Raw genomic sequence first — 13,603 nt, 5'->3', positions numbered from 1 at the left:
CATCAAATGGGCGGTTTGGATCAACCTATAGTGTGGACTGTACAGTCCATTTTTGAAAAATACGGGGTGATCCATCCTAAAATGTGGTGAATTTATCACTAGTTTTTATGTGAAACAAGTGGTGGCCAATCACTGTCAAGGTCAAACACTTAATTTTTGGGTCCTTCAAACGGATATTTACTTCAAATCCAGACCGTTGATCTTTGATATCATTATGATGTGATCTTCATGATCGGTGCCCCACACGGCATGCTTTTAATGTAAAGACTTTTGTAGGCGGAACATAAATGAGGCATATAGATGAAGGGCTGAGATTATCCCGATTGTCGTTGTTGAGACTCAACTTTCCACCGACAAATTTGACTAACCCGCGTGGGCGTCATTACTTTTGATTAAACTTGATTCTTCTTCTTCTCTCTCTCTTACTGCTCTCTCTCTCTCTCTCCTGTAGACAAACATCTGGTTCGTTCTTGGGATTTTCTTGTTTTCTGGAGGAGAAAGTATGGGAGGAATAGCACAAATGTTTGTATCCCATCTTCTTGATGCAGTGATTGGCAAGTTGACGCAATCGGCAATAGAAGAAATGAAATCAATATGGGGTGTTGGTGTTGAGGAGGAGTTGAAAAAGTTAGAGAGGAAAGTGAAAGTAATTCAAGACGTGATTGAAGATGCTGAGGAAAAGCAATTTCACTCTAGGGCTGTTGGAAGTTGGCTTCGTGAACTCAAGAATATTGCTTACGACGCTGATGACATATTGGACGATGTTGCTACGGAAGCTCTACAATCTGCGTTGAGGGACCAAGGTCAAACAAGCAAGAGACAGAAGGTAGGGGTTTTCCAGTACATCTCCCCTATTTTCCAGAACAAACGTGACATAGCACGTGAGATAAGGGAGATTAGTGGAAGGTTAGATGTGATTGCAAAGGAAAGACATGACCTCAATCTCGAAATAAGAAGAGATGGAGGGATGCGCCCCCACACCGAGCAGGAGCGACGGGAAACTAGCTCTTTGGTAGACAAATCTGATGTTATTGGTAGACAAGTCGACAAAAAGAAAATTATAAAATTGTTGGCTGATGATGATAAATTGTACTCTGTTATTCCCATAGTTGGCATGGGTGGGGTTGGGAAGACTACTCTTGCTCAATTCGTCTACAACGATCACAGGGTCAAGCTGCATTTTGGGCTCCGAGTGTGGGCTTGTGTGTCTGATGATTTTAATGTGTTGAGAATAACAAATGCACTTGTTGAATCTGCAAGTGGAAGCAAGTGCGATCTCTCAAATCTGGATGCTGCTCAACGTCGTCTCGAAGAGAAGCTCAACGGTCAGAAATTTTTAATTGTTCTCGATGACGTGTGGGGTGAAAATCAAATTCATACTCATTGGGACACTCTACGAGCTCCTTTTGGAGTTGGAGCGAAAGGAAGTAAAATTATCATTACTACACGGGATGAAAGGGTTGCAAGGATGTTGGGCGCAATTCCTTCCCACCATTTGGAGGTTTTACCAGATGCTGATTGTTGGGAATTGTTTACTCGGCGTGCTTTTGCGGGAGGGATTTCAAATGCCTTTCCGGAACTGGAGGAAATCGGTAGGCAAATGGTGAAGAAATGCAAAGGCCTGCCTTTGGCAGTAAAGACATTGGGGGGAATTTTGTCTTATAAAAGGACTGTGAGCGAGTGGGAAAGGATTTTGACAAGCGAAATATGGAAGGATGATGATAATAAAATTTTGCCAGCATTGAGATTGAGCTATTGTCACCTGCCAGCCAATCAAAAGCATTGTTTTGCCTATTGTGCCAAATTTCCTAAAGATCATTGGTTTCAGAAAGATGTGTTGGTCCGACAATGGATGGCTACGGGCTTCATTCAACCCAAAGGAAGCACACTCCTAGAAGACATAGGTGGGGAGATATTTGATGATTTATTACTAAAGTCTTTCCTTCAATATTCTCACCATGTCTTCTTTCTGGAGACTTCAATATACGTGATGCATGATTTAATGCATGATCTAGCAGAATCTGTCTCAGGGGATGAATGTTGTAGAATGGAAGACGGTATGCCACGAAGCATCCCTGAAATGGCACGTCATTTATCATGGACTGACGTCAAAGAGGGTTCAATGTCTTTGGAGGCCTTGAGCAAATTTAAGAGATTGCGCACTTTACGACTGAGGGCTCCATCTTCCATTGACAACCAGATTCTCAATGATGCATTGATGGAGTTGAGATGCCTGCGTGTATTGGATTTGAATGGATCTGCAATCGACAAGTTGCCGGATTCGATTGGCCATTTGAAACATCTACGCTACCTTGACCTCTCTGGCACGAAGATAGAGAGGCTGCCTGAATCAGTAGCTAGTCTTTGTAATCTGCAAACGCTGACTCTGGAATTTTGCAGTCAACTTGAAGGGTTACCCAAAGGTATCAAGAATCTAGTTAATCTACGGAATATTTTTGTAGAGTCTGTTCCTTTACTAGGAATTGGAAAATTAACTTCGCTCCAAACATTGCCGCATTTCAAGGTGTGCGAAGAGAGTGGTTGTCAGATAGGAGAGTTGAAGAACCTGAGTAACATTAAAGGAAGACTTGAAATTTCGGGTCTCGAGCATGTGCAAAACATAGAGGAGGCTAAAGAAGCCAATTTGAAAGATAAGAAATACCTTAATGAGTTGACATTGCAATGGGCCCGATATGGCAGTTCACAAGATGGAATAGTCAATAACGATGGGGTATTGGAAGGCCTCCAACCCCATGCCAACCTCAAAGAATTAAGTATAGAATCCTATGGCGGTGTCAGTTTTCCAAGTTGGATGTCACATCTCTCCACTCTGACTTGCATTACCATTGAGGATTGTAGAAATTGCGAACATCCCTTTCCTCTTGATTGCCAGCTACCTTCTCTTTGTGAGCTCACCTTACAGAACTGCCCCAAGCTGCAGGTGTTGCCCGCTGACCTTCCTGCCGTCACAAAGTTAAATATAAATGGTTGCAGAGAATTGAGTGCCCTTCCGAGGCTCCCATCTATTTGTGACTTAGAACTCATTAGTTGTGGCGTGAAGATGCTATTAAGCTTGACAACGCCTTGCCCTATCTCTCTTCAAAGGTTAACCATAGGAGGGTGTCATCAGTTGGAGTGCTGTCTCGAGAAGGTCTCTTTGCAAGATCTAACCTCTCTCCAACATTTGCAAATCTTTGACTGCCCAGGACTAAAGTCCTTGGGATATGGAGAGGGGGGGCTTCCCACCACGCTCAAATCTCTAAGAATTGTCGGATGTCCTAATCTCAAGTCCATGCCTACTCGGCTGGAAAACCTCACCTCCCTTGTAGAGTTATCCATTGCTACTCAACTCCCACTTTTCTCAAAAGAGTCAGCACTGCCCATGACAATTAAAGACCTTCAAATATTTTCATGTGACAATCTCATGTCCTTGCCCAAGGGGATGCAAAGCCTCACCTCTCTCAAAAATTTGGTGATCCGTGAATGTCCTCAACTCCATTCCCTTTTTCCAGATGATGAAAATAATGACTATGGACTGCCCACTGAGCTCATTACTCTAGAAATCCGCACTTGTCCTAATCTCAGGTCCTTGCCCAAGGGGATGCAAAGCCTCACCTCTTTCACAAAATTGGTAGTCCATGAATGTCCTCAACTCCATTCCTTGTTTCTAGATGATGAAAAGAATGACCCTAGGCTGCCCACCACGCTCACTACTCTAGTCATCTCCGCTTTTCTTAATCTCAAGTCCTTGCCTAAGAGGATGCAAAGCCTCCTCCCCTGCCTCAAAGAATTGAAAATAAAAGATTGTCCTCAACTCCATTCCTTGTTTCCTGATGATGAAAATAATGACCATGGGCTACCCACCACGCTCAATAACCTAGAAATCTTTTCTTGTCCTAATCTCAAGTCCTTGCCCAAGGGGATGCAAAGCCTCACCTCTCTCAGAAATTTGATAATCGATAGTTGTCCTCAACTCTTTTCGTTGTTCCCTGATGATAACAACAATGAATATGGGCTGCCCACTAATCTCTTCAATCTTTTCATCTGCACTTGTGAAAATCTCAAGTCCTTACCCAATGGGATGCAAAACCTCACATCCCTCGATTATTTACATATTTGTTACTGTCCCGAAATATCATCCTTGCCAGAAGATGGCCTCCCCACTACACTTAGAAGTTTGTATTTTGTTGGATGTCCTAAATTGAAGGAATCATGTCAAAAGAACGACGGCCAAGATTGGCCCAAGATACAACACATCCCCCATTTTGTCTGCATATAGACAAAGGTGCGTCCTCTTTCCCCGTTTAAACATTTTCTACCATTGCATTATTATTATTATTGCCTAGGACTATCCTTCTGTACAAAACATGGCAGATGTAGAAACATGAACGGAGGATTTTAAGAATCAGAGCGAGAGCTGAATCGATGGAATTCGGTGGTGGAAAGAGATTCTAGAATGTAGATGGGATTAAAGGATAGATTGTTGGATTACTCTCAGTTCCTCTACCTTGCCATCCACAACCATGACAGGTAAACAAAGATAAGTAATTTTTTCATTTTCATTAACACAAAATTGGAGCATGTTAAGATTCCGTTTTGGAGATAAAAACGGGAGTGATGTGACTGACTGTTGATTTGATTTATGAAATTTTGCTTCTATAAGACATCAAATAGTGACAAAAACTTTTCATTTACATGGCTTAAAATAAAGTTGAGGACCACCCAAGTTTTCCCTAGATACTTCCTTGAGATGCATTTATAGTCGTGGGACATAATATGATTGGCAGGGGCGGAGGGACATATAGTGTGGGGGTGGCCATGGACCCCAATGACTTGAAAAATCCCTTGTATGCAGGGGTGAATTCTGGCCCCCCAATTGTGGATGTGGCCATGGCCCCCAGTGGAATGTGTAGGCAATGTGTGTGTGTTTATGCTATCTGAGCACTTCTTTGGCAGCACCATTTAGTATCCTTAAAAGGATTTAGTCTTTTTGTTGGTTCAGTTACCTTTTACTGAGTATTTGAATTTATGCAGCAATCCAGCTACAAATGTTCAAATGGATACGTAATAGCCATTTAAGGCAGCAGAGAGAGCAGTAGTCATGAATAAAGTTAAAGTACAATACTTAAAGCTTCATACCACAACATGCAGAGAAAATGTTCCCCTGACGATTTTATATGATTTCTACCACCTGATTTTTTTAAAAATTTTGGGGAAACTTCCTTTCGAAGGGACGTGAGAGAGAGAGAGAGAGAGAGAGAGAGAGAGAGAGAGAGAGAGAGGAGATGAAAAAAAAAGAGAGTAGGGGAAGAAAGAAAGAGAGAGAAGATAAAGAAGATGAATACTGTTCTTTTAATGGTGGTAGTTGTACATTGGAGAAAAATATTTATGAACCCTTTGTCAGAAAACTTCATCTTCTATTTGGGAAGATAGGATGACACTCGCTGATAGGATTTCAATGCATGATATATAAGCGACTCTTTTATTCTGTAAGGTCTTTATCATGATTTCAATGCAATGCATGGTCTTTATCCTTGAATTATGAGATTTCTCGCTTAACTTTGACGAGTACCAAGAGATGATACTCGAAATTCAAACACTCGTTGTTTAAGTATGGATTGATTCCTAAATCTAACTATTTACTTAGCATCTAAAATTGGAATAGAATTTGATCATGCATGTTAATTAAGAAGGTGTCTATACATCTCCACTCCTTTGTGACAATTAAAAATGTTGATATTATAAAATAAATGCTTTGATAAAAGAATTGGGGCATATATCCAAAAGAAAAATTGAAACTTGCGTACATCTGAAAAACCTGAAAGGGTCCTACACTGTTTTATCATGGACTGAGACGGTCGATCGTCCAGGGTCTATTATTTGGGTACAATCGATCGTTTGTTGGAATTTTAGGATAAGTGGCGCCTTGATACATTTTGGTGACATATTTCAAGGGAACATTATTGTAGACACCCCTATTTTGCTCCGCTTTATCCAACAAAGGCGTTTGTTAGTTCTCCTCATTTTAGAGTCTGTTCCCTGTGTTTTTCTGTCGTTTTCCATTGTTTTCCATCAATTTCCATTTCATTTCCATCCATTTTCTCTAGGGGCATTTTTTGTGAAAAATTCAAATTCCAAAGGGTTAGTATTTCGGTCAATTTGACTAGGGGACGACTTAATTTCGAAAATTTCGGTTTCTAGTGGGTCCATTATCATTTTAAAATTCGGAATTTTAAGTTGGGCCCACTAATATTAAAAGATTTTGAAATTTGTAGGAATATCTATTCTGATAGTGGAGCCCTCTAACATTTTCAAAGTTTATATATTAAATGAAAGAAAATCGAATTTTATGGAGTTCGGCTAACTTTTGTGTCTGCTCGGGAAAAGATAAAAACCATATTTTTTAGGGTTCAAGCTTCGGTACTAATTAGAAAAGAAAACGTTTTATATAGAATCTCAATTCGCATACTTTTTTGTGGGACCCACTTTGGGTTTATCCCAATCCCAATAGGAATTAAACCCACATGGCCGGAGGTAAGTTCCTCAAATTAAATAAAGTCTAACAACTAGGGGTGTAAATGGATATTAGAAAATTCGATTACCGTCCGCATCCTAATCCGTTTAAAGCGATTATTATCCGAATCCGCTTCAAGCGGATATTATCCGAATCCGTTTAGGAGATATCCGGTTCTTAACGATCCGAATCTGGTAAATGGTGCATCCGATCCGTTTAACATCCGAATCCGACAACTACATCCGTTTATCCCGAATATCCGCATCCGTATCCGTATATCTGAATTCGTATTCGAATTCAGATATCCGGATTCGCATGCAAACTCGGATATCCGGTTTCGGATGCGGATATTCGCATTCGAATTCAACTTCAATTAGATAATTTTGGATATTTAACCAGTTGATTTAAAGTTACAGACATGAATCGAATTCGGATACGGATACGAATTCGGACATTCGGATATGATTTATTTGAATTTGGATATTCGGATACGATTTGAATCCGGATAAACGGATACGGATAATATCCGAATTCGAATATTATCCGTCAGATGCGAATTCGGTAACGAATAATAATTATCCGTCCGATTCGGATACGGATACGGATATTGAATATTGTAATCGAATTCGAATTCGGATATAGCACTATCCGATTCGAATTCGATCCGTTTACACCCCTACTAACAACATGGTCTATCTATTGCAAGATTAATAAAAGAATTTCTTAGATTAACTCGTAGGTGAGCCATACTATACATTTTTTTAGCACATGTTTTTTTTTCCACAAAAAAATACATAATTTAAAATCTCTTACTACAAAAGGACTGTTCAGAAGACCATCTAATTCTCCCCACTATTCTTCAAGTAAAATCCTAGGCAAATGTTTGTCTCCTCCGTATTGACTACTCATACCACTAATCTACAAGGTAACTACCTGTATCCAAACAGAGCCTAAACCTAAAGTGAATGGAATTTCTAAAATTTGACTAATCTGCATGAATTTAGGAAAACCTATCTTTACTTTGAGTGGGTGAGTCGGCCTGACAAATTGGACTAGTCTCATATTGTGAGTAGGGCTGCAAACGAGCAAGCCGAGCCAAACATTGGGGTGTTCGTGCTCGGCTCGCTTAGTTGAGGGTTGGCTCGTGTTCGTGACGAGCTTTATTCTATGGGCTCGTGTTCGGCTCGCCAAAATTCAACAAAGCTTGAGCTCGGCTCGGCTCGGCTCGTTTAGTAAACGAACGAATCCGAGCCGAGCTTTTAATGAGCCGAACTGAGCAAGGCTCGAGCTTGGTTGGGTTCAGATTCGGCTTGTTTACTAAACATGCCATCAAAACATGAGGTGTAAAATGGTGGGCTAGATGCATAGGTTTGGTTAGAGAAGGTGGACCCCACGTCACCAACAAAATTAGGGGTATATGCATGGGTTTCGATAAGAGTCAACAGACTCAAACAAAAGACCCCGTTCTTTACACTTTATTGGTAGACCTATTATTTTCGGATGTATATTTTACATACAGCCATTCAAACATGCTATTGAAAATGCAAACCAGGTAGAAGCCCTATTTATTTGATACGGTATACTCCTCAAACCTGCTCTGGATTTGTTCCATCGCGAAGGCCCAAAATAAGGAGCTTTTCTTCATCGAAGGTAAGACCCTGGAGTTTCCATTTCAAATAGTATGCCAATCAGCCACTTAAACACTTTAGTCATATACCCAATTCTGGGCACCACAAGGCACTAACTTGTGGTGCCCAGAATGGACACATATAAACGTCCACGTTTATATGCGTCCATTTTGGACACGGTGTGCCCAACAAAACGAAGGGCCAGGATGACCCTTTGGTGCTGATTTTTTGGGCACACCCTATCTATGTTAAGACCTATCAAATGAATGCTTTGGATCATCCAAACAACGTGGGCCCACTGTATTTTTTTAAAGGGAGGAGTAGATAAGCTTATCTAGGGGACCGAGTAGAAACACTTTCTTCTATATATATATATATATATATATATATATATATATATATATATATATGAGAGAACGGTTCCTACACATATGTGTAGAGAGTTCTCTACACACTAGATTAAAATACAGTGGGGGCCCACATTGTTTGGGTGATCCAAGCCATCCATTTTAAAGACCCTCACATAGATAGGGTGTCTATAAAAAATCAGATCCATAGGATCATCCCAACCCTACGATTTGTGGAGGTAAAATGGATGTCTTTAAACCTTCACAAATTAGTCCATTTTTTGCCTCCACAGTTCGAATTGTTAGGATGATCCTATGGATCTGATTTTTTGTGGACACCCTATCTATGTGAGGGCCTTAAAAATGAATGGTTTGGATCACCCAAATAATGTGGCCTCCACTGTATTTTAAGCTAGTGTGTAGATAACTTATCTACACATATGTGTAGGAACCGTTTTCTCTATATATATATATATGAGGAAAATGATTGTGAGCTTGAAGCTCATATAGCTTATATGAGCTTGAGGGCCCAAACACATGGGTCCCACATTTTTTGTGGTGATCCAAACCATTCATTTGCAAGGCCCCATCATAGATAGGGTGTGTACCAAATATCAGCTCCATTGGATCATCCTAACCCCTCCAAAAGAGGAGGGCAAAAATGGGCAAATTTGTGGCCAACGGTGTCTGTCCATTTTGCAATCCTCATATATATATATATATATATATATATATATATATATATATATATATATATATATATAAGAAAACGGTTTCTACACACATGTGTAGATAGGTTATCTACACACTAGCTTGAAATATAGTGGAGGGCCACATTGTTTGGGTGATCCAAACCATTCATTTGATTGGCCCTCACATAGATAGGGTGTCCACAAAAAATCAGCTCCATAGGATCATCCTAACCCTTCAAACCGTGGAGGCAAAAAATGAACAGATTTGTGAAGGTTTATACCCGTCCATTTTACCTCCACAAATCATAGGGTTGGGATGATCCTATGGAGCTGATTTTTATGGACACCCTATCTATGTGAGGGCCAATCAAATGAATGGCTTGGATCATCCAAATAATATGCCCTCACTGTATTTTAAGCTAGTGTGTAGAAACCGTTCTCTCTCTCTCTCTCTCTCTCTCTCTCTCTCTATATATATATATATATATATATATATATATATATATATATATATGAGGAAAGTGTCTCTAGTCTCTCCCCTAGATAAGCTTATCTACTCCTCCCTTTAAAAAAACACAGTGGGCCCACGCTGTTTGGATGATCCAAAGCATTCATTTGATAGGTCCTAACATAGATAGGGTGTGCCCAAAAAATCAGCACCAAAGGGTCATCCTAGAACTTCGTTTTGTGGGGCACACCGTGTCCAAAATGGACGCATATAAACGTCCACGTTTATATGTGTCCATTCTGGGTACCACAAGGCCCCCCAAAACGAAGTTCTAGGGTGACCCTTTGGTGCTGATTTTTTGGGCACACCCTATCTATGTTAGGACCTATCAAATGAATGCTTTGGATCATCCAAACAGCATGGGCCCACTGTGTTTTTTTAAAGGGAGGAGTAGATAAGCTTATCTAGGGGAGAGACTAGAGACACTTTCCTCTATATATATATATATATATATATATATATATAACGAACATAATCCAAGCTTTAAAGCTCGGCTCGGCTTTATGAACCGAGCCTAAAAAGTTCACGAGCTTGTCCAAGCCGAACTATACAAAGCTCATTTATTTGACGCCCCTAATTTTTGGGCTCGGGTTCTGCTCGTTTAGTAAACGAACGAGCCCGAGCCGAGCTTTAATGAACAGAACCCAAACATGCATGTTCGTGATTCGGCTCAGTTAATTTGCAGCCCTAATTGTGACAATGAAATCCCTATCCCAAATAGGGATAGGAAAAACCTATCGTTCTTTTCCACGTGATTTTTTGAATTACCTGAACCATCCATTTTACACCAAATATATTGGAGGGTTAAGATCATCTTGTGAAGAAGATTTTTGGGATAGTGTCTAATCCACACAGTTGAATGTCTTAGATCATACAAATAGGTGGTGGGCCTTACTGTACTTTTCTTTCGCATGTATTTCCAAGAAAATGCATGTTAAAATTTTCTATTACATAACGTTTTAGGCGGTGATAAATTCACCGCCTTCTATGATGAATTCACCTTGTATTTTTCAAAATGGATGGTACAGCCCACACCATAGGATGATCCAAACGTCCATTTGATGGGCCACAACGTAAATAGGTTGTGCCCCAAAAATCATTTCCATAGGATGATCCCAACCATCCTATCTATAGAAGTTTCCATAATGTGAGTCCCTCTTTGGATTGGAGGGTTAGAATCATCCTATTGTAATGAATTTTGGGGCACAACCTACTTATGTTGTAGCCCATCAAATGGACGGTTTGGATCATCCTATGGTGTAGGCTGTACAATCCATTTTGAAAAAATAGGGAGTGAATATTGTAATAGAAGGGGGTGAATTTATCAACTGCAAGGATCAATAGATGAATGTCTTATGCCATACAAATAGGTGGGCCACTCTCTTTTTTTCACATGTACTTTGGTCTATGATATTTTCACCCCATGCAGTACGCATTCGCCCCTGTAAACATGATTTGACGTCAAAAAAAGCGTTAAAGTTTTTTTTTTTGAAATTTTAATATTATAAATGATGGAAAATCAGGAGACCGAGATGGAACTCCCATATTTACAATAGAATACAAGAAGACAAAAGAGTCGAAAGATACAATCAACGGCACACCACTCCTCAAGGAGGAAGATGGTCAAACCACCTAATAGGACCACCAGATACACCGCGCTTGGCAAGCGCACCCACCTTACCATTTGCCAATCTTCTGACATGTTGATATCCAATAGAAGACCCCGAAGTTATATCTCCAATCTCATAAAAAATGGAAAGAAATCTCCATGGAGGAGCCACCCCACCTTTTAGCCAACGAATCACATTTAACGAATCCCCTTCAACAATGGTCTGATCCAACAAACTTCTATCAATATGTAAAATGCCAAAATGTGCAGCCCTCACTTCAGCTTCAGAGGCATCACAGACACCTATAGAGCCATAGTATGCCCACACTACTCCCCTCTCTTCGTTATGACACACCCCTCCCACCCCAGCCGGACCCGGATTGCCGAAGCTCGTTCCATCGAAGTTAACCTTAAGCATATTTTGAGGAGGCGACTCCCACCTTTGCGAAACAAGAGCTCTCTGATCAACACTAAAACAAACCTCCCTCCAACCTTCCCAAAGATCATAAGCCGATACAAACAGGAAAGAAGGAAGGCATCTCACCCAAGATATAACCAAAGTGATAATCTTCAAGTAGATCCAATGAGGGTTCTTAGCTTTCCCCTCAAAGATCCTAGAATTCCTCTCATTCCAAATAGACCACCACGTAGCGAGTAAACAAAAAGTCCACAAAGTTTTTCCTTTTTCCTTCCAAGGAACCCCTTCCCACTGATGCAATAACGATGGAATAGACTTTGGGAAAGCCCAACAAAGTCCAAATCATATGAAAATGAAACGCCAAATGAGCCGAGTAAAAGAACAATGCATAAACAAATGATCCACAGATTCCCCATCTTGCAGGCATAGGGGGTAATTGTAAGAACCGGTAAAATATATATATAGATATATATATATATATATATATGTTACATACAAATATAAAAAAATGGCCTCATAGGTGGGTAATCATCGGCCATTACTCATTTTTCCCCGAGTTAATCGGGCATGAGGACATCTGGCATAATGGGGCATACGCGATTCGAACCCAATCCTGAGCTAGGATTGAACGGCTTCCTACCACTAAGCCACCGCCCCAGATGTCAACTAAAAAGGCTTAGATATTTACATATATTAAAACTTACCAATAGTCACTATGCGTAATTACTATTCACAACAGTCACTATGCAGAAATACTATGCAAGTTTACTATTGAGATGTACTATGTAAAACTACTATTCACAGTAGGACCCACCGAGTACTATTCACAAGCGGGTCCCACATAAGCGGGTCCCACATCAGCGGGTCCCACATCAGCGGGCCCCACACAAGCGGGTCCCACATCAGCGGGCCCCACACAAGCGGGTCCTACCAACAGTAGGTCCCACAACAAGTAGGTCCCACACAATAATTCAAGTTACTATTCAAGCAAATAAACTAATAATATAATAATTTAAGTTACTGTTCATGCAAATAAAATAATAAATAAAATAATAATATAATAATTCAGGTTAAGGCTATAAATAGAGGCTCGCAGACGAGGAGAAGGAAAAAAAAAAAAGAAATCTGAGAGAGGAGAAGGAAAAGGAAATCTGAGAGAGAAGAAGGAAAAGGAAATCTGAGAGAAGAAGGAAAAGGAAATCTAAGAGAGGAGAAGGAAAAGGAAATCTGAGAGAGGAGAAGGTAAATCTTTCAATAGTTAAAGTATTTCTTTTATATGCAAGTCTTATTTGAACGGTGAAATGCAAGCATAGTAACCGTAAAGTAAAGTAAATGGTTGGTTCTACCACCTATGTAAATATCCATCTATGTAAATCAGGATAAAACATGCATAAGAGGCGATAACTCGCTATAGATTATGCAAGTTTTACCCTCTTATTTGAACGGTGAAATGCTAGCATAGTAACCGTAAAGTAAATGGTTGGTTCTACCACCTATGTAAATATCCATCTATGTAAATCAGGATAAAACATGCATAAGAGGCGATAACTCGCTATAGATTATGCAAGTTTTACCCTCTTATTTGAACGGTGAAATGCAAGCATAGTAACCGTAAGTAAACTTTCAGAACAGAAAGGCAAACTGCTAAGCATAGGCGAACTGCTAAGCATAGTAGCCAAGAAATAAACGAAATCAAAGAATGGTAAACCTGCTGAGCATAGTAACATGTGGGGTCCACATGAATAGTAACATGTGGGGTCCACATGAATTTACATGTGGGGTCCACATGAATGTAAAAATGTGGGGTCCACATGAATAGTAACATGTGGGGTCCACATGAATAGTAACATGAGGGGTCCACATGAATAGTGCATGTGGGGTCCACAT

At 40.2% G+C, this 13,603-nt stretch overlaps 1 protein-coding gene across 3 annotated transcripts; it reads left to right on the top strand.

Annotated features, from left to right (window-relative positions):
• The first annotated feature begins 414 nt into the window (after positions 1-414).
• On the top strand, positions 415-5,493 carry LOC143880335 (putative disease resistance protein RGA3). 3 transcript variants are annotated; one of them, XR_013251640.1, is made up of 3 exons: positions 415-4,285; positions 4,375-4,530; positions 5,035-5,493. XR_013251640.1 is itself a non-coding variant. In XM_077383223.1 (3 exons), the coding sequence occupies exons 1-2, from the start codon at positions 503-505 to the stop codon at positions 4,277-4,279; spliced, it is 3,663 nt and encodes a 1,220-aa protein (XP_077239338.1). In that variant the 5' UTR covers positions 415-502; the 3' UTR covers positions 4,280-4,285; positions 4,375-4,664. The 3 variants fall into 3 exon arrangements, 2 of the variants coding, with proteins under 2 accessions (XP_077239338.1, XP_077239337.1); XM_077383223.1 differs by lacking the exon at positions 5,035-5,493 and having other exon boundaries at positions 415-1,904; positions 2,019-4,285; positions 4,375-4,664; XM_077383222.1 differs by lacking the exon at positions 5,035-5,493 and having other exon boundaries at positions 4,375-4,664.
• Positions 5,494-13,603: the final 8,110 nt, after the last annotated feature.

Source organism: Tasmannia lanceolata, unplaced genomic scaffold, assembly GCF_043159265.1.
Source record: "Tasmannia lanceolata isolate RefF3 unplaced genomic scaffold, GAP_Taslan_0.1 ptg000006l, whole genome shotgun sequence".
In the NCBI taxonomy this organism is placed as follows: domain Eukaryota; kingdom Viridiplantae; phylum Streptophyta; class Magnoliopsida; order Canellales; family Winteraceae; genus Tasmannia; species Tasmannia lanceolata.
The sequence above is the reverse complement of the archived record's forward strand: the minus strand, read 5'-3'. Positions and strand labels throughout refer to the sequence as shown.

Bases quoted from the DNA above. Each gene is read 5' to 3' on its own strand.
- LOC143880335 (XM_077383222.1), top strand. From the start codon at position 503: ATGGGAGGAATAGCACAAATGTTTGTATCCCATCTTCTTGATGCAGTG.